Genomic DNA, 26,324 nt, shown 5'->3' with positions numbered 1-26,324 from the left:
CAAATTTCTAAAACAAATCATTTATGGAAAGCATGCAAACCAGTATTCCTGAAATGTGCCTGAATCCAAGTCCTGGCTTCTTACTAACTACTGAATCTGGGTACCTGATCTCATCATCTGAGGCTGAGTTTTCTAATTCACATAGTTCTAATAATGCTTATCTCATAAATACATTATTAGAATGTAACATGATCATGTGTGCACAGTATTTGGTATTAAGTATATAGTTGGTGCTCAGTGAACTGTTATTATTATATGAGTAAATGTAAAGTTGGAATCCTTTGAAAAAAATTAAAAAAAAAACATAACTTTTGAAATGACTATCCACAAAATATATTGCGTTTAGGTAAAGAACTGGCTAAGACGGTTAAACAACTTGGCAGACTTGGTTCATGGAACAGAATTGTTTGACATAATTGACTAACATAAGTAAATTGTTCTGTATTGTGTAAACCAAGCTTGTGTGAGAGAGGTGTAAGTCAGTGTCTGTAAATTTATATTTTATCTTTTGAGAAAAATAAAAAAGAATGAAAAATGAAATTACCATGTAATTGGTGAACATAAATGGCTTCTAATTCTGAAACACCAGTTAAATATTCTTCATATTTATATCCTCTTATTATTTACTGCTCATTTTTCTTTTTATGAAGATAGGAACAATTTGTCAGAGATTGCTGTTCAATTTCAGTTCTTTCTAGTTATTGTTTGGCAACTAACTGTTCCCCTTTCCTTTACCTTAAATTAGTAATAGATAATATTTTATACTTAAGTGGTTATTGTCATTTATAGTCTGATTTATTTATAGTCTGTGATTTATACTTATGTGAAAAAATGCTTAAGGCTAGTGTTCGTGAATGCCAAGTTCATCTGCTTAATAGATACCGGCTGTTTAAATACGTTTCCAGGAATTTTTAATGAAGATTTGTCAGTTAAATTAGTAATGCATTTTAATATTTATTGTACTTACAGGGCATTTAAAGAAACAATATGTATCATACCAGAGCTTTAATAAATCTGCCGTCATAATATTCTTTTAAGGTGCATAGAAATGTGTACTCATGATCTGAGACTAAAAACCTACCCATTGAAATAAAATTACTGTGTAGGTGAATAGATTATATTTTGAGAAGCATCAATTAATGAAAATTAGTCACTTGTTTGTATATCTTCTGTTACTCATTTTTACATGGCTTTCCAAGTGTCCAGATTTCAAATTCAAAAATATTCTTTTCATGAATGAGATCTTTCTTGGTGCGCCAGAAAACATGTCAAGTGCTTTATGTACATAATCTCATTTAATCCTCACAAAAGCCATATGATTTATGTTGGGTCATCCCCATTTCCCACATAAATACAGAGAGGTTCAGAAAATGTGTTCATTTGTTTAAGGTCATAGTACTAACAGATTCCTGGAGCTGTGGCTCAAATCCACATGTGGCCGAAGGGAACTTTTTGCTGTGCCTATAAATGCTTGGCAGTGATTGCCATTATTTTGCTATCGTTATTATTTAGATACATGTATTAATATGCTAGAGGAAGCAGAAAGCTTTTAGTTATAAATTAATAGTTACGATGAAGTTCTACAATTTAATCAGCTTGTATTTCTGATTATGCTCCCAAGTACCACATCTTACACAAGCGAAGCAGTGACAAGGCATGGAGGAAAGCTGGAGTGTGTGCATGGCAATTTAGAAGGGACCGTTGCCCCCTCTGGCCATAGTCATTTTGCCCTATAGGAAGACGGGCTACTTTTATTTATTTTTAATTTTTCTTAAAGATTGATTGCTTGATTTGAGAGGGGTGGGGGAGGGGAAGAGGAGAGAGAATCTCTAACCAAACTCCCTGCTGAGCCTGGAGCTCCAGGAGGAGTCAAGGGGCTCAATCTCAGGACCCTGAGATCTGGACCTGAGCTGAAATCAAGTCGGCGGCTTAACCAACTGAGCAACCCAGGCGCCCCAAGACAAGCTGCTTTTAAAATGGAACTTGAAATAAGGAGTTTTATGTAAAGTCATCTAAGTTTCAAAGTAAATAATTAATTTTAAAGAAAATGTTAACAGAAGACAGGCCAATAAAACACAACTGTAGGTGAACCTTGGCTTCCAGGGCAGAGTTGTCACCTCAGTGGTTCACCTAACGCCTGCTTCCCTATATAAATTTGAAATCACATTACCCATTCATTCATTTGTTCATTTACTGTAGAAGAGTCTATTAAGGACCATTTATTAAACATATTTACCTCCAATTATTTCTCAAATGTCTTTTCCCTTTCACGCAGGCACCTCTTCTTCGTTTCATAAATACACACACATACTCACACACTTCCTCACACTCACACACTCACACACACACACCCTGTGCTGCTTTCTGTGTAAACCTTTTTCATCTTAAGCGTTTCTCTGCTCCTTTTGCTTAAGTCTTGCTCATTCTTCCAAGCGTTTCTCTGCTCCTTTTGCTTAAGTCTTGCTCATTCTTCCAGACTTGGTACCAAGGCTTCTCTTTATAAAACATTTTCTGACCTCGCTTTCTAAAACATATTCCAACCCATGCCCCAAGCACTAGCTGTGTTTTTTTTTCCCAAAGAGAAGAATAGTTTATAATTCATTGTTCTGAAAATGTTTTAATTAGTGATCTTTGCTCCCCAAATGTATTGTTAGTAACTTTGTCTCCTTAATGTCTATAGAGAACAAAGTTTCTATTTGGACAATCATATAATTTATTGTCCAAATCTAAGATGATTGTTGAGAGTGAAAGAAGACACTATTTAAAATTAAGCTGGATAACAAGCATAAGCCAGGACAGTCGTAGCCAAATCAGGATATATCATTTTAATTAAATCAGACTTGTCTTGTATTCTATCCCCTTTCCCCCACCTCCTCAACGCTCAGTCCTCTTTTGAGCAAATAACTGTTGTTTAGTGTCAAATAAGGAGTTTTAAAAAGAGGAACAAGTTAGGCAATACTAGCAGAAGAGCCTTCAGCAACCAAATGCAACCAACGAAGTGTATTTCACTGAAATTGGTGCAAGTGAATTTAACTGAAATGTAGGTCACATACCAACTTCATAATCACCGTTAAGCCACTATCGGCAGCTACATGCCTTCCATTTCATGATCTGTTCATTCTTTGTAGAGTATGTCACATTGCCTCTTGGTGTTATAGTCTGCAAGGCACTTTTGCTTAATCAGAGCTACTTAAGTCTGACACCGTCACCTCATGCTGTCCTGTGTGCTGTCCTCGCTTCTCAGCAGTCAGCCTCTATATCCCCTGCTTAAATGTGTAATCTGCCTCTCTTGTCCCACTTTAGTTCCACAGGGAAGACATCTTTGGGGTATCATGCTGTCATTTGCCCACAGAATAGTTGATTTTGACAGAGCATTTTCTATGCTCTTCACTCTCTGACCTCTCTGTTAAGAATCTGCCCCCGCTGGGTAATACAGAATACGAAGGCCCATAGCTTATGCTGTTGAAAATTCTCAAGGAAATGGATCCCTTAGCCAGGAGAGGTTGACGTCTCCCAGCCTCAAAAGACTGCGTGGTGCCCCTGCCTTTGTTCCCGTCCTCATTATCACTGCCTCCATTGCTGTGACAGTCAACTAGCCACTCACTTCATTATCCCTCCAGCCAGACTTTTCTCCACATTTCCACCTGACTGATGTTTCTAAAATACAAATCGGACATCACCCCTCCATTTCAATTTTTTTTAATGGCCACACAGTCATAAGTTCAAAACTTTGGAATTACATTTAAAGCCTCCACAATTTCCACCCAAACTACCTGCCAGTGTCATCCTTCACTACTCATTATACACATCCAGTCATCTAACTACACTGTCCTGAGAGGACAATGTCCTTTCACATTTCTGCTTTTTTTCCATATTCCTGAAACACATAGGTCCACATTCAAAATCTCTAAATTCTTAGTCATTTTTCCAAGGTCCAGGACAAATGATACTTCCGGTACCAATGAACTCCTAGGCAGAATTAGTCACTTCCACATCTGTACTGCTCGGGAACCAGGTGCAAATTGTATTAGAATTGCCATATGGTTCAGTTTGCCTAGGACAATCCTAGTTTATGCGTGTCTTAGCATCCTGACTGGTTTGGCACTTGGATCTGTATTTTTTTTTTTTAGCAAAGTATCATTATTTTGGCCAAGATAGGCCAGTATTCTACAGTAATAGACTAGTATTCTGCTAAAATACCCAAGGTGTATTTATTAGACCTCTCTTTTATATTAGATCTCATCTAGCCATGTGTGAGATATTTTTACAGGGCTCAGAGTAATTATAATGCATGATTAAATTTGAAAAACAAATACTGATAACCCGTCTCCATTTTCTAGTATTTTCCATATGCCAGGTAATTCATACTTCCCTTTCAAGGAGAATTTATAGGATACTTGTAGATGAATAAAATATTCTCAGATATGAGCATCTAACTCATTCTGATCTTGGAAGGTAGTGGGAGAAGCATTTGTTGCTAGTGCCCTGGAAACAATTTTGTGTAACAGCAAGTTATGTCATAGTCTTGCTGTGGTTTGAAAGATACATAAAGCTGTCAAGACATGAATTGGCAGGATTAGCAGGAAAAATGTGTTCTTGCAATATGCACAGAAGTAGAGACTCAGGAGATGTGCTGGAAAGCTGAAGTATATAGTCTGCATGTTCTTGCTATGGGTGTTTTTGTTATTTATTTTGTGGAGTCAATTCACAACTATTTATCATAGAAATGATTTTTTAAATTTTATTGCCGTAGACATTTACGGCAGCTGTGAGATTTTAAAAAGTACATGTTTAATGAAAATGTATGTACTAAATATTGACTTCTTAAGAAAGCTGATTTCACCATCCAAAAGGCAGGTCAGTTCAGCCAAGGGATGCTGTCAAGAAGAGCCTAAGCAGATATCCATAAAGATGTAAGACAAACTTATCTTTGAAAAAGTTGAAACTGGGCTCCCAAAAGATAGCAAGAAAGAATCTAGGTATTTTTTATATTTTCTATTTTTTTAGAATATTTTTACTAGTCCTTGTAAATCAAAGTATTTTAAAAGAAGCAGAGAGTCCCACATAATCCCATTTCAATAAAACTTGTTTAGATAAGTGGTAAAAATGTTTTACAGAGGAAATCATATGTTGATCGATTATTTTTCTATACAATCAAAAAGTAGTAGAATACTGAATTTTCTGAGACTTTATTGCCTCATGTGTCACGTTAACATTATATAGGTGGTGGAGGGGCAAATTTTATATTCTAAAATATAAAATATAAGTAACTGGTCATTTGAAGCCGTGATGATGTAATAACTCCAGCTTCATCATTTTAAAGTACCTGATGTATTAAATAAGTCGTGGTTATTTTAAAATACCTGTCTTCTGTAGCCATATTCTTATTAGTGCAACTGTTTCCTAAATGAAAGTGCTCCCTGGCACCATGACATCATTTGTAGTAATGGGCCAGTTTTTTCCACTAATGTATTAACCTTATATGACAGGTGGGATATTTTGGCTGAGAATGTAGTGTCTATGATATTAAAACATGAGCTTTGGGAATTTAGAGCAAAGTGTATTATTTCAAGATACTGACGTGTGGTATTCTTGTTTTATGAACAAATTCTCCACACATTTTCAGACAATAAATCATTAGAATTGCTGTTTAAATTAACTACATGGGACGCCTGGCTGGCTCAGTTGGTTAAGCGTCTGCCTTCGGCTCATGTCATGATCCCAGGGTCTGGGGATCAAGTCCCGTGTCAGGCTCTTTGCTCAGCAGGGAGCTTGCTTCTCCCTCTGCCTGCTGCTCACCCTGCTTGTGCTCTTTCTCTCTCTCTCTGACAAATAAATAAATTAAGTATTGAAAAACATTAATTAACTACATAAGGTTTTTAGATTTTTAGTACTTATATATTAAGGATTATGTACACATTGCTCACGTCTGTATGTTTATCGTCAAAAAGCCCAATAACATCTCACTTAAAAATAAAATTGATTATGAAAATGTAACTTGCACATAATGTATATTAACATACATGGGGACCATAGCAGTGTCAAATGACCATGTGATAGCCAGAAGACAGATCTGCTTAAAAAAAACATGACATTTCATTTAGAGCAAATGAAAATTCTACTAAAATAATTTCATTGCTTTGTATTCTAAATTTTCTTCCTCATGCATATGAAGATTAATATGCCAGCTGCTGTTGAAGAACTTCACAAATAGCTCAACAAGTTCAGTTTTATATCAGTCACATCATTGCTTTAGAGAATCAGTAACATCAGTTGCCTCAAATATTTTAATTCCAGTAAAATTTTGTTTACATCCACTTCATGAAATCAAAGCATCATCTTTGAAAGTTCATTTTGTCAAAGAAAAAACATCCAGTATTATAAATTGTTAAAATTTTAACATTTTAATAATTAAATTTACTTAGACTTGTCTTATGGTCCAGCATATGGTTTTCTAAAGTACTGTGTGCATTTGAAAAGAATGTGCACTTGACATTATTGGATGGAGTGTTTTGCAAATACCAATTAGGTATAGTTCGTTGATAGTGTTGTGTTTGAAGTGTTCAATATCATTACTGGTTTTCTCTCTACTTTTTTTTTTTTAATCAACTAATGAAAGAGAAGTGTTGAAATGCCCAGTTGTAATTGTTAATGTGTCTACTTATTCTTTCTGTCCTGTCATCTTTTTGCTTTGTGTATTATGAAGATATGTTATTAGATGCATAACATTTTAGGTGCTATGTCTTCTTAAGGAGTTGACTTTTTCATTACTAAGAAAGATGTCTCTTTTTCACTGATAACTTACCATGTCTTGAAATTTTCTTTGTCTCATATTAAATACCTTATGATTAGTCCAGCATTGCTGTACTATTTAGCATCCTTTTAACTTGGTGTGTCTGTATATTTAAAGTAGGTTTTTAGTAGGTAACACATGATTAATTCTCAGTTCTTTACACCATCTGAAAATTTCCCCTTTTTATATATAGTCTTTTAAATTATTAGACTATTTACATTTAATGTAAATTTTTCATATGGTTGACTTTGTCTACCATAATACTATCATTTTTATTGGCTCCACCTGCTCACTGTTCCTTTTTGCCATGGTCATATTTTTCTCCTCTATTTACTGTTTTTAACCTTTTGAGCCCTTTCACCCATTTCTCCACCTCCCCCATTCTCTGCCTCTCCCAACCACCTATTGGTTCTCTGTATCTGTAAGTTTTTTTTCTGTTTGTTTTAATTTTTTGTTAGATTCCACATATAAGAAAAATCATATGTTATCTGTCTTTCTCTGACTTATTTCACACAGTATAATGCTCTCATGTTCCATCCATGTTGTCCAGAATGGCAAAGTTTTATTCTTTTTTTATAGCTGAATAATATTCCAGTGTGTACACACACATACACACATACATACACAACAATTTCTGTATCCGTTCATTTAACAATAGACCCTTAGGTTATTTCCATATCTTGGCTATTGTAAATAGTGCTGCAATGAACATGGGGGTACATATATATTTTTTAGTTAGTGTTTTCATTTTCTTCAGATAAATACCCAGAAGTGGAAATGCTGGATCATATAGAAATTCTATTTTTAATTTTTTGAGGAATTTCCATACTGTTTTTCATAGTGGCTACACAAATTTACATTTCCAACAGTGCACAAAGAATACCTTTTCATTACATACTTGAGAGCACTTATAGTTTCTGATCTTTTTGATAATAACCATTCTAAGAGATGTGAAATGATACTTCATTGTGATTACAATTTGCATTTCCCTGATGATTAATGATGCTGAGCATCTTTTCCTGTACATGTTAACTATCTGTACATCTTCTTTGGAAAAATGTCCATTCAGATCTTCTGCCCATTTTTTAATTGTTTTTTGTTTGTTTTTGTTTTTTAGTTGTTATTTTTTGCTGAGTTATATGAATTCTTCATATATTTTGGATATTAGCCCTTTATCAAATATATGATTTGCAAATATTTTCTCCCATTTAATACATTGCCTTTTCATTTTGTTGATGGTTTTCTTTGCTGTGCAGAAGCTTTCTAATTTGATACAGCCCCACTTGTTTATTTTTGCTTTTGTTTCTTTTACGTTTGGCGTCAGATTTTTAAAAATATTACCAAGACCTACATCAAGTTGCTTAGTGCCTATGTTTTCTTCTAGGAGTTTTATGGCTTCAGGTCTTACATTCAAATATTTAATCCACTTTGTGTTAATTTTTGTGTATAATATAAGATAGTTTCATTCTCTTGCTTTTGGCTGTCTGATTTTTCTAACACCATTTATTGAAGAGTCTGTCTTTTCCCCATGGTATATTCTTGGCTACTTTGTTGTAAATTAATTGACCATATATGTGTGGGCTTATTTCTGAGTTCTCTGTTCTGTTCCATTGATCTATGTGTCTGTTTTTATGACGATAACACACCATTTTAATTATGATAGCTTTGTAATAGAGTTTGAAGTCAGGAAGTGTGATGGCTCTAGCTTTGTTCTTCTTTCTCCATATTGTGTTTCTATGCAGGGCCTTTTGTGGTTCCTTGCAAATTTTAGGATTATTTGTTGCATTTCTGTGACAAATACAATTGGAATTTTGAGAGAGATTGCACTGAATTTGTAGATTACTTTAGGTAGTATGAACATTTCAACAATATTAATTATTCCAATCCATGAGCACAGACTATCTTTCCACTTATTTGTGTCTTTTTCAATCTCTTTCCTTCTTGTGTCGTAGTTTTCAAAATACAGATCTTTTGCATCCTTGGTTAAATTTATTCTGAGGTATTTCATTCCTTTCGATGCAACTTTAAGTAGGATTTCTCTTCTTAATTTCACTTTCTTAATGTATTAGTTATACATTTTTGATACCTGCTCTAATATTTATAACATGCATTTTTAACTTAGCAGAACGTATCATCAAATTCTATTATACCACTTCTCATATTAGAACCTCACAATAGTGTATTTCCATTTCCCCTTTGGTCCTCTGGGCTGTTGTTTTCATTTATCTCACTTCTACATGTGTTAACACCACAGTACTTTTTTTTTTTTTAACTTTAAGCAGACAATTATCTTTTAAATATGTTTTAAATAAGACAAAGTTCACATTTTAAAATTTTAATATTAAATATAGTTATTTGTTTTGTGATAAAAATGCAAATACAAATTTTGATGTAAATAGCCTCATGATAAAAACAAAGCTCTCACAAAATAAAGGAATAGAAATAGAATAGGTTATGGTGTACATATAATTCATAACTGTGACCAAGCAAATGCTACTTATCACAATAAAAATGTTAAAATTTACAGATATATTTATGTACAGTGAAATAATTGAATTACATCTGTGTGTGTGTATGTGTGTGTGTGTGTGTGTGTGTGTGACAGGAATGCTGATTCAAAAATAAATAAGTAAACTTGAGTATGTCAGTACCATTTTCTCTTTTTGCTGCTCATTATCATTCAGACTTTGAAAGGTTTGCATCTCTGAAGCACTCTTTTGCAAACTCGACCAAAATGCTCTATTATGGTGTTGAAATTTTTTGAAAATGAAACCTTTAAATGTGGTTTTCATTAAATCAGTTGAAAATCTTTAGTCAAAATACTGTGTTATTGGAGTGGTAAAGATCTTCAGCTTTGAAGTTTTTGGTGAATTACAATTATCAACAACAAAGTTTAGCATCAGGAAGACATTTAAATACCATTTCTATAAAATTGTGAAAGCTCAAACACTATCTTGTTCGAAATTTGAAACTATCTTATTTTTAATTGTATTACATTTGTATTTACTGGAATGGAATAAAATGGAAAAAAACAATTATACAGTTTGTAAGTGAATATTTAAAAAATCATAATTTAAGGAGCGCTTGGGTCGCTCAGTTGGTTAAGCGTCCAATTCTTGATCTCAGCTCAGGTCTTGATCTCAGGGTTGTGAGTTCAAGCCCCGCATTGGGCTCCATGCTGGGTGTGGAGCCTACTTAAAAAAAAAAAAAAAAGTCATAATTTAAGAAAACTTGTTTGACAAGTTTTCATTGTAAAAATCTTTGTCAAAGAAAGGTATCTGAGAAGAGATAAAATTCAGTATCTGTGAAAATGTTTGAGCTTAAATATATGTACATTGCTTTATGAAAAAAAATCAAATTGAAACTTTCCTCCATTTTAAAAATTAGCCCCAAGCTTGCCAGATATCTCCACACCTATAGAGAGAAACTTTTCTTGAGTAAAAATAGTATGGCCTTTGGAGACATCAGTTGAACATGCCAATAATTTTAAATGTATTAAAAATATATTTAACAATATTAATAAAAATAAGAATATATTAAAGAGTAAAAGGCACTAAATAATGGGTAAGAAACCAATTAAAAATGTGCATATGTACCACAAATGATTATTTTGATTACATTATTTTTAATGTTTAGATAATCTATATAAAGAATGTGTTTCTTTGTGTACAAATATGTGGGATTTTTTAGATATTATTTTAAAAACAGTTTTTGTATGGATAAGTACTTTGAAATGTTCATCAATATAATACCAATTTTGCTAGTCAATCCATATTTTTAATTATACAAATTAATTTTAACTTTTTGTTTCATTCCCAGAGAATGAAAAGTTTGAATAAAAAGTCACCTGATTTTAATACCCATTTTATTATATTAAAGCTATGTACACATCTGCTGTCCCTCTTAGATTATGTTCCTTTGAAGAGCAAGGATGTTATCATATTAACATTTGTATTCCTAGAAATTGGCACTGCACCTGGTACTTAGCACTCAGCAAATGTTAAATGAATCTGCTTGAATAGGAAATCTTTAACAATGTAAAATAGAAGTGCACTGATACTATATACTGGCAGTTAAAAATAATGTAAAACCATTTTATATGATTTTTCTTTTTTGCTTATTACTTCTAGTGATACCTTAATATTAGAATTCAATTTCAAATTAGACTTTTGTATAATCTTTTATAATTTTTATATATAAAATCAGTTTCCTGTATAGGTAACTTTGGGTCATCACCCTAACATGACTTACGATTTCACAGAAATTGTATCAGTAATTTTATTTCCACTTTTGTCCTCATATTGGAGCATAAGCCACAATGAAGGTAGGGAGGTGTTGTCTTGTTAAAATATATCTCCAATATCAAGCATAATACCTGGATCATTGTGGGTGCACAGTAATTATCAGGTGAAATAATTGAATATGTCTTTTTTAAAATAAAATTCTTTATTCTTAGAAGTATATTACAGCACTGGCTGTGAGGTTCCTTTTGCATCCCATACATTAGCAGCTTTGTTTCCCTCCTGGGTTGATGGGAATGTCTCTGTCATGCTGCCATCTACTTTAACCTGACTTGCCATGTCATTAGGTGTATCCTTAGAAACATAATGAAATTCTAAAGATAGCCACATTACTGAGTAGCTGGCAGAGTGTAGGCCTAATAATGATGTTGAACATTCTTTATAAAATTGATGGATCTTGTACAAAGCAAGAGCTCAATCAAGGGCAAAATACTCCAGGGTGAAATCCACCTCTAGGTTACCATCTGCATTTCAAATATTTTCTGATTGATTTGACTCTGGATGGAATTTCCTTCCAGATGAAATATTCCCATTACCCAACTTGATTTCCTTATAGATAGTGAAGTGAAAAATATAGTGCCATTTCTTGGTTAATACAGAAGTATAAGGCAATGAAACTGGAAGAGGAGAGTGAAGGTAAGGCCTTGTGAATACCCCATTTGGACTATGACCTTGCCGAAGTCTCCTGATATTGCAAAAACATACAAAACCCCTGTTCTTTAATGATTCATTTCAGAATTGATATTTTCATAGGATTATGTAACATAACTGTTAGAACAACTTTAAGCTTATATCTGATGCTAAATCAGGCAGTAAAATATTACTATGCCAGTTTTACAGATGAGGCAACTAAACTTCAGAGAACAAGTGCAATAGGATCAATGTCCTTTCTTACCATTGTTTCTGATAACATTACTTATTCAACTGTATGAAATCCTAGGTTTTTCTTTTTTGAAAGGTCTTGAGATAAACATATTTATACCAAAGAGTCCATTTTCTGAACAGAAAGGACACACTGGAACTTATGAGTGATTTTAGTGTATTTATTCCCTGTTGTAGAAAACAATGCAGTAAGAAAACTAGAACATTAATTTGCCCAAGGTCACTAAGATAGTCATTCAGATATTATCTCTGAATCATAGTTCAAGCTATCATCCATATTGTACTTGAAATCTATATATGCACTGGTTAGGATTGTAAAGTATGTATTAAGTAAACTGCATATTGCTAATTAAATTACACTCATTTAGATTAAAGCACACATAAAATGAGAAGTCAGAAGTATGTTTATAGCACTGATGAGTTGTAACAAGGTTGAGAACTCAGTCATATGCTGTACTACTTAGTGGTGTCAAATGCTACCATATAAGGTAAAATCACTATCTTAAAAAGAGTAAATATTATAAGTCTTTATATTGTTGCTGATGTTCAATTTATTTCTTATGTCAGTGATTTTTAACTTTCATGGTGAATTTATTTCCAAAAAAAGTATTCATATCTGGATGCTTTAATAAATTAGAAGTTTGTGAAATTTTTAGTTTCCAAATGGAACTTTTATTTATTTGATTTTATTGACATCAATAGCATAGGAAAAATTATATACACAGGTGAAATTTTAGAAGATTTTTTACAGTTTTCTTTCCAAAAAAATTGAAAATTTAAAGAGTTTATAATTTTCTGAATGCTTTGGACATGGTAAGTTGAAAGGTCTATTAGATAGCCAAGTAAAGGAACTAAATAGGCAGTTGGATAGCATGGTCTGGAGCTCAGGAGAGACATCAAGGCTGAATATATAAATTTGGGAGGGATTAAGCTAAAAAGAATATTTAAAACCGTGGGGTCAAATGAAGTTATCCTGGAGGAAATTGTATGAAAAAGGCAGCATAACATTAAGCACTAATCCCTGGAGTGTTCTAGCCCTCAGTCATCAGGTTAAAAAGATAGAAACAGCAGATGATACTGTGAAAGGACAGCAAATAAGCCAAAAGAAAACTAGCGGAGTCTGAGGACTGGGAGGCCAATAAAACAAGTGCTTGAAGAAGGAAGGGGTGAACGATCAGTTGTGGTACATGTTGCTGAGAAGTTTCTGGGAAAAAAAAGAAGGTACAGAAGTTACCACTGAATGTGGCAGCTAGATTTCACAAGAGCAGTTTAGTGAATATACCAGATACGAGGCTGATGATGAAACTGAAATAGTTGTATAGATACCTCCCTCAGAAGAAAAGCTTAGTAGGTTTCCTATTAAGAAAGGAGAGACATGGGGAAAATAATTGAAAGAGGATGGAGATGTAATGAGAGTTTTCTTGTTTATTTAAGATGGAAGATACAAGTTATGTCTGTATGCTATTGGGAATGGACGATTGAGGAAGGAGGAACTGGTAATTCAGAAGAGATAAGAAATGTTTAGGAATAAAGTCCTTGAGAGATAAAGAGAGTTTAATACCAGCAGCACAAGAACTAAGGTTGACCTTATGTAGACCAAAAACACCTTCTCCATTCCGATCGCTGAGGAAGCAGAGAATATAGGTGCAGACACCAGGGGGCTGATAGATTTGGTGGTGCTAAAATGAAGGTATACCTGTCTTATTGCTTCTACTCTCTCAGTGAACTATAAGGGGTGAAATCAAGCAAAAGAGGATGAGAAGAAGGGAGAGAATAATAAAAAAAAATCAATTGGAGTAGATTGTCCTTAGTATTGTAATTAAAGAATACCATCTGGCATATATATAGCTAGATTGCATTTCTATTGTTCTTAATAAAACCTATGAAAAGAACTTAGAGTCTTTTTTGCTTCCCTTTATGGTGAAATATTAGCAGGTTGCAATAAAGAATTATAAGCTACTCAATATTTCTGCCTTTCCATTTAAAACTAGATCTAATTCTTTTATCAATAAACAACTGTAAAAGTCCTCTTAGTAGGACATGACTTTGTTTTGTTTTATCTGGTAATGGCATAGGATTTTACTGGGACAATATACTATAATGGTTAAAGTTGTTTCTTGAATTCAAATCCCCACTCTGTTAAGAACAAGTGCTTAACATCATTGAGGCTCAGTTTACCCACTTAAAAAATGGGCATGATAATAATACTTCATAAGAATTTGGTGTTTTAGCTTAAGAGTATAAACTTAGCCTTTAGCCTGGTGTTTTAGGGACAATATAGCTCTCAATAGAGACAGGAATCATCAATTTTTATTGTAATCTCTTCTAAATAAAATTTTTTTCATGTTTAACTGTATCTCTTTCTTAGATACACAGACTTTATTTAGTTTGACACAATATATACCTGTGGCTAAGACAGGTATGTTGATAGCTGTGCAGTTGTTTTTAGTAAAACACTGATTAATTAGATTTAAAGTAAAATGTTGTAAATGTATTGTCTTTTGGACTGCTCCATTGGAATGATAGATAGTTGCTCTTTTGATTTTAAAATGACACTTAAAGTTTAATAACCTATTTTAGAAATTTCATTTTAAGTAATCATATCATTCAAGGTTTATAATGTAGTCTACGTGTTAAGCATTTTTTATTTCAAAATCTCTATCATTTTTATTTAAGAAATGTCCCTTGAGTATGTTCTCATGTCTGCATTTCCACTTTAACTGCCCTAAATAACTGTGTAATGTTGGGCGACTTTTTCTCAATCAAATGAGAAATAGCTCATAACATAGGATTTGAAAAGATAGTGTCCAAAAATATTACATATTAGTAATATTAACTATTCACATACTCTCGTTATATACTTTTTCCCTGTGACTATTAGCATTTCTATGAAATAGTCAGCTAGTATAGGGAGCGCAATCTACAGTAGCCACTTGATGAATCAAATTCTAGAGTAACCGAAATATAAATGGCCAGTCCTTTTGAGGGGAGGGAAACAAGGAAGGGCAGTTATCTTTCATTATCAATTTAATAAATTCTTGTAAGTTAAATCTAAACTATATTTGGATGTTATATCATGTATATAAATAGCCTATTATGTGCCATTTCCAGAATGTTCATTTCATGACATCATTACAGGTGAGACACCAGATTGTTAAGACTTTTATCTTTGCTGGAATTTCTGTTTACATATTTATGTTAGAAAAAAATCAGGAATGAATGACAAACTTCAACCTAATAGAACAAATACAGCTGTTCATTTCATCAATTAAATTTGAAGCAATTTAAATTTAAAAAATGAAGAAAATAAATAGAAATCACTCATGTTAATACATTGGTGGTAAGTATATTATTTTCTGACATATATATATTTAATTTGTTTAAAAGAGTTGCTAATTAAAGCACTTAAATACAAAAGTCTTTATTCTATAGAAACACCCTACATATTATTCCAGAATAGGAAAATAAAGAGACTACTACTTAAACATCTACTTAAAACTTATATAACAAAAAGAAAAAGAAAATAATTATAAATTCTGAGAATTTTATGTTTCACAAAAGTGAAAAATTAATATCAAATAAAAATTATCAATCTGTTTTTATATATGTGACTAATACCTTATTAAGTTCTAGCATTATGTAAGTGCTATTTTAGTTATCCTAATTATGTGAGATTATTTCACTCTTAATTCCCAAGGAGATACAGTATGTCTCCTTAAGTGGTTATTTATTTTCTCCAATGGCTATAGCTTCAATTCAATACAGAAAACAAGAATGATTGATACTAAAATTGTTATAATTTTGCCCACAAACACAGAGTATAGCTAGTATGGAGATTGAACTTTGAATAAATAAAGAGAATAAGACAACAGTATTCACACCAAGTAACTGTTCCTGTGTGTATTTAACTAAATGCTTTTAGAACTCAAGTAATTCCAACAGGAAAAAAAAAAAATCTTCAGTCTTTCATTAAACCCCATCATTCTCTATTGTGCTTTAAAATTTTACCCTAATTTGTTTATTAATTGAGAGAAAAAGGAACAATATGTGTTCACCACCTCTCTTTCTTCAAGTTGACCAGACCCAAAGACAAATGCATATTTTCACATACCATATATTAGTTGCAATATAGAAGTCATTTTATTATAACCACTTGGTTTCACTTTAAGCACAGTAAATCTGACAATAGAGCAAAAACATCTTTTTCTTCCCCCTAAGGCATAATTGTATTTACTGCTTCTATTTCAATATACTTTTCTAACATAGTTATACATTTTTATTTTTGAGAATGTTCATTTGAGGCTTCAAGTTTCTTGCAGAAACAGACTCCAGTGCTTGGGAAGCCTCAACAACAAAAAATAATGAAGTTATCTTATAAATTTATGTCATTGCTATTTTTCACTTTGAAAGTAGAGCACATTTCATATTTATGTCACTTCTTTTCAATAAATGCATCTTAAATGTAAATCTCATATGTAGAACATCACTCCCCACTAATATATTGTAAAACCAATACATATATCAGTTTAGTTTGGGTGAAAACTATCCCAGAGCAATTCAAGAAATCCTTAATGACTCAGTTTATTACAAAAATACTTCACAGAACATCTCTATCAATATTGGAATATCAAAATCGTCCAGAGTCTGTGATGCATTACGGATGCTCTGCTAAGGAACACATGGGTATTATAGAACAAATTCACTTGGATATTGGAACCAAGTCCCTACCCCATTCCCTCAGTATTCTCTAGTATGAGTTTGTTATTAAAAACTAAAAACAACTGTTTCAAAAAGAACTCCTGTGAAGGTAGATTTAATATTTTTTTAGGGTGGTTCAAATTTATGCCAGCTCTAGCTTTTATGTTTATTGAGATAATCCCTACCTTTTCCATAATTTCTTAATGGGGTTTATTATTTTATTTTATTGAGGAGAAAAATTGCATCTCTAGAACAGTTGCAGGTGGAAGAGGACAGTCTAGTATAACATTTAAGTATTTGGGTTCTAAAGTCAGAGAGATTTGTGTTCAGATCATGGTTCTGTGCTCTCTAGTTTTTGTAGTATTGGACAGGTTACTTAGTCTCTCTAAATTTTAGTTTTCTCACCTTTAAAATAAGAATAATAATGACATTTGTCTCATACGGTTGTTAGGAATATTCAAGGAATTATATATGTAAAATCCCTACCCCTAGTCACTGCTCAGAAACATTACCTTATCAGGAAAATGAAGCAAAACTATAAGACTTTTGATTATACATATAATGATACATAGGTCTTGTTTCATTTAAGTGATTAGTAAAATTATATTTGCAGTCCACGTGTTGTAACCCTTTTAAAATTATAACCCTTTAAAATTAACATTTTTAGTATGCTGAAAAAGTAAACAAAATATATGTATATTATATATGCATATATGAATGATCATTTTTTCTTGTTACTGCATTTTATTTTATTTTTAAAAATTTTATTTATTTGAGAGAGAGAGAGAGCATACATGTGCACACACGTGATGGGGAGAAGTGGGAGGAAGGGGGAAAGCATCTCAAGCAGATTCGGTGCTGAGCTCAGAGTCTGATAGAGGGCTCAATCTCAGGACCCATTACCTGGGCCAAAACCAAGAGTTGTACACGCAACCGACTGAGCCACCTATGTGCCCCTTTTCTTTCTTTCTTTCTTTCTTTCTTTCTTTCTTTCTTTCTTTCTTTCTTTCTTTCTTTCTTTCTTTCTTTCCTTCCTTCCTTCCTTCCTTCCTTCCTTCCTTCCTTCCTTCTTCTTCTTTCTTCTTCTTCTTCTTCTTCTTCTTCTTCTTCTTCTTCTTCTTCTTCTTCTTCTTTCTTCTCCTTCTCCTTCTCCTTCTCCTTCTTGTTCTTCTTCCTCTCTTTAGGTAGGCTCCATGTTGGGCATAGAGCCCATCATGGGGCTTGAACTCATGAGCCTTGAGATCAGGACCTGAAATGAGATCGAGTTGAACACTTAACAGAGTTATTGCTTTTTATTCAGTGTCAGGCTTAACATCCCACCAGTATCCTTTTTTCCCAGTTTTTTAATTGATATGTTCCTTTTGATTCCCATACAATATTGAGAATCAGAACATTACAATACCGTGTGTAGATTCTCTGATTTCTTTGTTGTGTATATATATTAGATGAGCTATAAGTTTACTAGATAGATTAACTGAAATATTGATGAATCTATCTATCTATCTATCTATCTATCTATCTATCTATCTATCATCTATCTATCTATCATCTATCTCTACCTACCTATGTATCTATGTAACTGCCTACACGCTCAGGATGTTTATAGTGGAATCTCTTTATTGGTACCACCACTATGCAAAATAATTTGAAGTCTGTTCAGTTCTCTTTGTGTCTGCTCATTTCTTCTTCATATTCCCAGAACCTAGCACAATGCTTGGAATATATTAAGTTAGTAAGTGAATGAATGAGTGAATATCAGTTATGTGTCTGTAATCCAGCAATTTGTGTCATTTATTTAATATGCAATTTAAAAAATAATTTATACAAGTGTGGAATCCTACATTTATGATTGTAGTTTAATAATAGTTTAAATGGAAATTTTAATAGCTTCTATGTCTTGATACTTAATTGCCATATGCTTTAGGGTAAATCTACTTAATGGTAATTCAAAATAATACTTTGTTCCATTAACCTGAATAATTGGAGTTAACTATTATTAAATGTGTCATAGACTGTATATAGAAGAACAGTTACTTTCCTATGGTCTCATACTACTCTCCTCTTCTCTAATGATTTTTTTAACTTTTTAATTTTAGACACTTTATATGCAGTTGTAAGAAATAATAAAGAGATCCTGTATACTCTTCACCCAATTTCCTGCAATGACAACTTCTTGCATAACTGTAGCACAATATCCCAACCAGAAGATTGACTTTGATACAATCTGTCAATCTTATTTAAATTTTATGAGTTTTATATATCTCTGTGTGTATATGTTTATTTAGCTCTATGTAGATTTGTATGACCACCACCACAGTTAAGACACAGTACAGTTCATTACAAGGATCCCTCATATTATCTTCTATAGCCATGGTCACTGCCTTCCATCCCCTCACCCTACAACCTCTGGTACCCACCAGTCTGTTTTCCAACTTTCTGATTTTGTCTCTTCACGAATGTTACATAAGTAAAGTCATACAGTATGTAACCATTCGATATTGTATTTTTTCACTCTGCATAATTCCTTTCAGATCCACTTAAGTTGTCATGTGTATTGTCATTCCCTTTTATTACTGAGTAATATTCCATGGTATGAATATACAGTTAGTTTAATTATTCACTTGTTGAAGGATATTTGGGTTGTTCCTACGTTTTAGCGTCTATGAATAAATATGTGTTCAGGTTTTTATTTGATCCTAAGTCTTCATCTCTCTGGGATAAATGTACAAGAGTGTAATTACTGAACTGTATGGTAAGCACATTAGTCTTGCAAGAAACTACCATACTGCTTTCTGGAGTGGCTATAGCATTTTATATTCCCAACAGCAATGCATGAGTAATTTCACTTTCTCCAGAACCTTGCCAGCATTCAGTGATCTTATTTTGTATTTTATCTGATCTGATAGGTATATAGTAATATCTCATTGCAGTTTTAAGTTGCATTTTCCTAATGGTTAATGATGTTGAACAAATCTTTTTGTGTATCATCCAGTATCCTCTTCACTGGAATGGTTTTTGTCCATTTTTTAATTGGATGTTTTTTCTTCTTCCTCCCCCGTGACCACACTTGAGTTTTAAGATTTCTTTCTATATTCTATACAAGTCCTTTATGGAATAGATCCCTTGCAGAGAAAGCTCTCCGTGGCTTTCTTTTCATCCTCTGCACAGTCTTTCACAGAGCATCTAATAATTTTCAGGAAATCGTTTAACTACTAAAATGTCATGCCCCTTCTTGAAACAAGTTAGCACACAAATTAACAAAAAACAATTAAAATTATCTTTCTGTGTAGGGATTGAAAAATTGGCTCAATATTTTTTAAGTTAAATTTCTAAAACATATAGATATGAGGAGTGTTCTAAACTGTAAAGTCTGGAACTTTGAAATTGATTTTGGTAGCATCAAAACTAAAGCCTTGTTTCTGTCTTTTGATAGGTTCTGTTGCCACTGCGTGTCGTGACCCAGGAGTTCCCATGAATGGGACTCGAAATGGGGATGGACGAGAACCTGGGGACACTGTCATTTTTCAATGTGACCCAGGATATGAGCTTCAAGGAGAGGAAAGAATAACCTGCATTCAGGTAGAAAATCGATACTTCTGGCAGCCCAGCCCACCAGTCTGTATAGGTATGAATTAAAGAACAATTAACATTTTATATAAGTATAAAACAAATATAAAATGGGTATTGATGTCATTAAGAACAATATTCTAGAATAGGTTCTATACAAGATCTAAGATTTCAAAGATCTATGAACCCCCCCAAAAATGCACAAAATGTTAAATTATCATAATTTTTTTCCTTAGGAAGGAGTCCATAATTTCATTAGATTCTCAATGGTTTGAAGATCCTGACCCCCCTCCCAAGCAAAGTTAAGAATTAAAGCTCTTGAAAAGTCTCAATTTTGCATCATCTACTTTACAAATGTAGTTATCCACTGCTTTTAAAATTTAAAGAGTAGATTCACATTCTGCATTTAAAATGGGCCATATTCATCTTGTGTCTCTAATAGCTATTTCCTGTAAGAAAGAAAATTTGATCAAAACTTATGTTTGAGTTTAGTTTCAAAGCTTTCACTTTATATTCAACTCATGAATATTAAAATATGCTTTTATTTTGATAATCTAAGGATTTGCAGCTGCTTGGTTCATACTTCCAAGTGCCTGCCTTTTGCCTCCATGCTCTGTTCTTGATCCTCCACGTTAGACTCTAGAATTAAGATACAGAGTATATCTCTACCTGTCTGAGAAAAGTTAGAGGGATGTACCTTTACCATAAAACCTTCTATATAATCTTTTAAAAATTTCATTAGTAAGTTTTTAAAATTAAAATTGTCTAATCTCATTTTACCTCAAGCATTTTAGAACCGGTGTCATCTTGAATTTACAATAGATTTTGACCAAAGTATGTTCTCTCGACTGAAAATTTTATTTCTTCACATATTTGCTCTTACTATACTATAAGCAACTTGAGAGAAGATTCCATATTCATTTATTCATTGTTCATGGTTGTACTTCTTATAGCATTCAGCATATGCAAATCTATCACATTTAGGAAACAAAACCTTATTTTTATTCACATATACCTAAATCATAAATGCATTTTCAGTAATCATTTCATAGTGATTTGTTGCATCACATGGTAATAGGAAGAGTCTTTAGTACCTCAGTCAGAAGGGAACAAACTCAAACACTCAATTCGGATTATTTTTACCCCATCTTGTAACTTCATATGCAAGAGTTGCAAGCTCAAATTCATTAGTCATTCAGTGTGTCCTAGGCATTGTTCTAAACATAGAGGATTTAGCAGTGAAACACAACAGAGAAGTTCCCTGTTCTTGTGAACCTACTTTCTAGTGAAATGAAAGCTAAAAAAGTCTATATTTTCACATCACATTTTCCATATTTTACATGTTGGCATTTTAAAAACACTTAATGCATAGAGCAAGACACATCTAAAGGCTCAAATAAGCCAGGGAGTAATGATGGTTCTAGACTTGAATAGAAAATGAGACAGATAACAAGAAAAAAGCTTATTAAAGAAACTTCAAAAAAAGGCCCAAAATAAGGACATAGCTTGAGCCAGTTCAAATTTAGCTATATTCCCCTTTACTCTTCATTATTTCCATGTAACACTTATGTTGCTCTTCATGTACCACTACAAGATTCTAGACCATCAGCATTGATTAATTCATATTTACCTTAACTACACTTATAAAAACAAGGAATAAAATACAGTTAAGAAACATTTTCAAAGAAAAGAATGAACTTTTCATTTGTTTGTTTACTAAAAAAATCCAATTAAATTAAAACACCACATTCTAAACAATTGGAATTTGACTATCTCATAAAGAGAATCTTTGTGTAAAGAAGAAATGATAGAATACTGCAGACTTACTGTAGAAGTTATGATTTATTCTAAGTCCTCAACCAAGTTAAAGGGTGTTGCTTATTAGAATTACCGGAAGGCTATATAATATCAAGTGTTATTATGTTTAGAATCCTAAAATACCCAACAGCCTTACACTAAAATTCTAGAAAACACTAAAATACAAAACATAAAGGATGAAAGAGGTTTGTGATAGGCTATTATAAAATTCCATTTGTAGACAAGACTTCAGCTTGCACGTCCTAATTCTAGGGGAAAAAAGAGTGAAACACTAAATCTTTCTTAAATTGAGCCAGTTGTGGAAAGTATTTTTATGGATTATGGTGCTGTGTATTATTTTTTGGTAGGAAAAGATAGCTTGAGGAGAAGATATGCATTAGAGCTTCTCTGAGGAAGAAAATAACCTAAAAAAAAAAAAGTCTGAAAAATTGCTAAGGCTGCACAAATCTTGACCTCTGAAACTGATAAGAAAGAACTCCATGATTGGAAATACTATGCCAAAGATTAAACCCTGAACTTTTTAGAAACTCCATAAGTCTATGTCTCAGACCCTGGAGTATAAAGCATTTTGCTTGCATGTAGAAGTAGTTAGCCTTTAAGCAACTACCAAATAGAAGGACGTCATCTTTAAGAGAGTTAATAGAATTCATTCCAACAAAATTGACAGTGTGAAGATTACTTTGACATTGCCAGAGGGAAAGTAGTAGCACTAGATATGAAGGTAAATAACAAAGACATTAGTGTGGGTGGGCTGCTGCTAAAGTCTGCATACACAAATAAACCTAAATGGGGTGGAAAAAATTAAGAAGACTGGAAAATAGTTATCAGTAGTTGCCTGTGTAACTGCCTTTTGAGAAATGACACTCAGAATAAATCATTTATGTCAGAATTCCATGGAACCTAAATAAAAATTTAATTCATAAATCCATTTAACTTAAGGAGAATCTTATTCTGGATGCTCGATGATTAGATGCATAAAAATAAAAATGTATTTTCCAAATGCTATTCAAAATTTAGTATTTTTAAAGCAAAATTTTCTTTACTCAATATTTGGGATATACACGTCAGATAATATCTCTACTTGTCTCAGTGACTTTTGTAGATTTCTAAAATCAACTGCAACAATGAACTATATTGGGAAAACTCTGGTAAATAACATATAATGGAATCAAAATAATTTTTAGATGGTCTTATGCCTAAATTATAGTATGATCATGGAAAATATCCAGTAAGATACTTTAAAAATGTAATATATTTTCCTATATCTTTTTAAAAAATTCCCTACATCTTTTATGATAAAGGATATAAACATATATATGGGCACATGCAGGTGTATATGATTTCTGATAATGAAAAAGACCAGGGTGCCCGGGTGGCTCAGTGGGTTAAATGTCTGCCTTCGGCTCAGGTCATGATCCCAGGGTCCTGGGATTGAGCCCCACATTGGACTCCCTGCTCCGTAGGGGAGTTTGCTTCTCCCCCTCCCCCTGCTCCTCTTCTCTCTCTCGCTCACTTTCAAATAAATGAAATAAAATCTTTTTTTTTTTTAAAAAAGGTTTTATTTGTTTTATTTGACAGAGAGAGTGAGAGAGCACAATCAGGGGGAGCAATAGAAGGAGAGGGAGCCCGATGCGGAGCTAGATCCCAGGAGACCCTGAGCCATCTGAGCCACCCAGGTGCCCCTAAAATAAAATCTTAAAAAAGAAAAGACCAGTGTTCTCTGTGAAAGATAAGGAAAATTGAAAGAAATTTGCTTTGCTAGGCTCCCCCAAATTACACATAATCCCACTATGATAGTTTGTGGGAAAAAAAATAACACAGAGTACATTTCGCTATCATTCTTGTCTTTTATACATATATACAGACATAAATACATTTGCCATTATTACATATATTTTTCTAATTTTTTTTTCAAATTCATATAAGTTTATAAGTTCTTAAGGCAAAATATGCTATTATTTAATCAAAATACACAGCTACAAATTAGATTGTTAAGTCATTCCCCATTTTTTTTTGTATTTTCATAATCAATACAAGAAGCCACTAGCAATTCTAAAAACTTCCATGGAATGTGTAGTATGTACTGAATCCTAGGTTTAAAATAACATACAAAACACTCTTTAGCTTACAGATTAGTGATGAATGCAGACACCTGAATGTAATATTTAAGTACATATGATAAGGGAAATGATGGAGATAGAGGTTGTTGTGCATACTAGAGAAAGATGAAGAGAGCTGAAGTAGAGTCCAGGCTGGGAATTTCCAGGAAAACCTTCGGGAGGCAGTGACAAATCTTGAAACATAAGGGTTCTCTACATGTAGAAGAGAAAAAACATTTCAGCAGAAATGAATAGCATTGGCAAAGGCATAGAAGTGCCAGGAACTAGAAGTAGTTTGATAGTATTCGAGTATAAATTATGTGTCTAGAGCGGTGGTTGATGCAACTGGTAAGGTTGCAACAGTCAGGTCATTAAAATTGTATTGGAGTTGAGGCGTTATCACGTAGACAATGTGAAATAGCTGCAGAATTATATGCATAGGCATAGTACAATTAGATGTTTTTATTGGGAGAAAGATGAATTGGAGGAAACTGGAGGCATTGGAAACAAGAAGCCATTGCAATAATTCAGGAGGCAGGTAAGAATCAGATCTAGAAATATGGTAGCAGGGAAGGAAAGAGGAATAGGTTGAAATATATCTATGAGGATCTATAATGTAGAGTCTTAGTAGTGCTTCTTGATGGACTGGCACATGGATGCAGCAAGGAAAAGAGAAGACTCTTAAGCCTCCAGCTTGGGAATTAGGTGGATGATCGCACTAATCAAACAACTTCGAAATACAAAAGAAGGAACAAATTTGTGTTGAGATTTGGATATGTCAGATACTCTGTGTTTGATGTGCCCATAGGCTATCAGGTAGAGATAGCTAGTGAGCATTTGGGCATATGGCTTAGAATTAAAAAATTGGATATGGTCAATATGGAAGAATGTAACAGAGCAGAAATCAGAGATAACTAGGGAAAGAACTTAGGAGAATACTAAAATTATAAGATGAAGTAGAAGAAGACACATGTAGCAATAAAACTGAGGTCTTTACAAAGACACTAGAAGAAAATTAGAAATGGAGTTCCAACAAGGAGAGTGAATTTAAGGTGAAAGGCAACCCCAAAGAAAGGATACAGATATGATGAGAAAAATAAAAGGAATCAATACAAAAGTATTCCACGGTAGGCTAGGAAGTGATTGTGTTGGGGACAAGGAGGCTAAGGGAGATAGCAATGTTTGGAGAGGGAATGAGAGGTGAGAAGAACCTAATAAAGCCATCTAGAGTCCATAAGCAACAGAATGGTTATTGTGTCTCTGTAAACATAATTTAAAAGAAAAACAATTCTAAACCTTAATTTTCTTAGGATGAATACTTTGGTGCTTTTCTTGGAGATTTTTTTCCTGGTGGTGACCTGCTTTGCTAATCATGTTAGTCTGCCTATAAGTAAATACAGCACCCATGTGAAGAAAGAGCCAATGAGATTAGAATTCCTTTTCGAACAACTTAGTTGTAAAAGAAAAAACAAATCGTAAATAAGGAGAGACTTTTATTTATAAAGAACTATTACAGTGTGGGTATTGTGGGGGGAACCATTGTGATAGGGAGAATAGTGTGACCGTAAGATTTACAAGCATCTCAAGAGTTAGGCAAAAGGGATTCTTCTTGTATAGAGTGGAGTATATAAGGTTAGAAAGAACCAGGTGTAGGGAAATGGGATGAAAGGGTGGCTCAATCCATCAGTAGAGCAGAGAATGATGTCTTCCACGTCCATCCTGTCCTCAGGAGGTGTTGTGGGCTGGCTCAAGGCTGAGGGTGGACCAAAGTTCCGGGACTCAGAGGAAAAATGGAAGCTTAACCAAAGTTTGGTTACAAGCCTCTTATTCTGGTTAATGAGTGAATTCAGCTAATAGTTCGAGTCAAAGAATGGGACTCTATAGGGTCTTATCACAGGAAAATAAGGGGATTTCTTTAAGGGGTCCTGTCTAATACAGATAAGTGAGTTCTATCTCAGTCATATGGGGAAGGGTGGTTCCTCACAGTAAGTCCATTTAACCAAACACAAAAGGGTGAGGGCATTTCTTAATCATCAGGTAAAATTCAACATTTTTAGTTGAAAAAAACAGTGAAAAGAAATAGGTCATAAGGAACTTTGTTTTATTTTTTTGGATGAAAGACCTCTGAACATGTCTGTGGACAAAGGGGATGAAGCCAGAGAAATT

At 33.3% G+C, this 26,324-nt stretch overlaps 1 protein-coding gene across 3 annotated transcripts in view; it reads left to right on the top strand.

Moving 5' to 3' along the window:
- The window catches only part of CSMD3 (CUB and Sushi multiple domains 3), a 1,143,082-nt gene that overhangs the window by 865,094 nt on the left and 251,664 nt on the right, over positions 1-26,324 (top strand). For all 3 annotated transcript variants that reach the window (XM_026495547.4, XM_026495546.4, XM_026495545.4), the window contains one exon: positions 20,108-20,299. In XM_026495547.4, the coding sequence (XP_026351332.2) occupies positions 20,108-20,299 (192 nt within the window). The remainder of the gene's footprint in view (positions 1-20,107; positions 20,300-26,324) is intronic.

Source organism: Ursus arctos, unplaced genomic scaffold (genome assembly GCF_023065955.2).
Source record: "Ursus arctos isolate Adak ecotype North America unplaced genomic scaffold, UrsArc2.0 scaffold_6, whole genome shotgun sequence".
Classification (NCBI taxonomy): domain Eukaryota; kingdom Metazoa; phylum Chordata; class Mammalia; order Carnivora; family Ursidae; genus Ursus; species Ursus arctos.
Note: the sequence above shows the minus strand (reverse complement) of the source record. Positions and strands in the feature narration are given on the sequence as shown.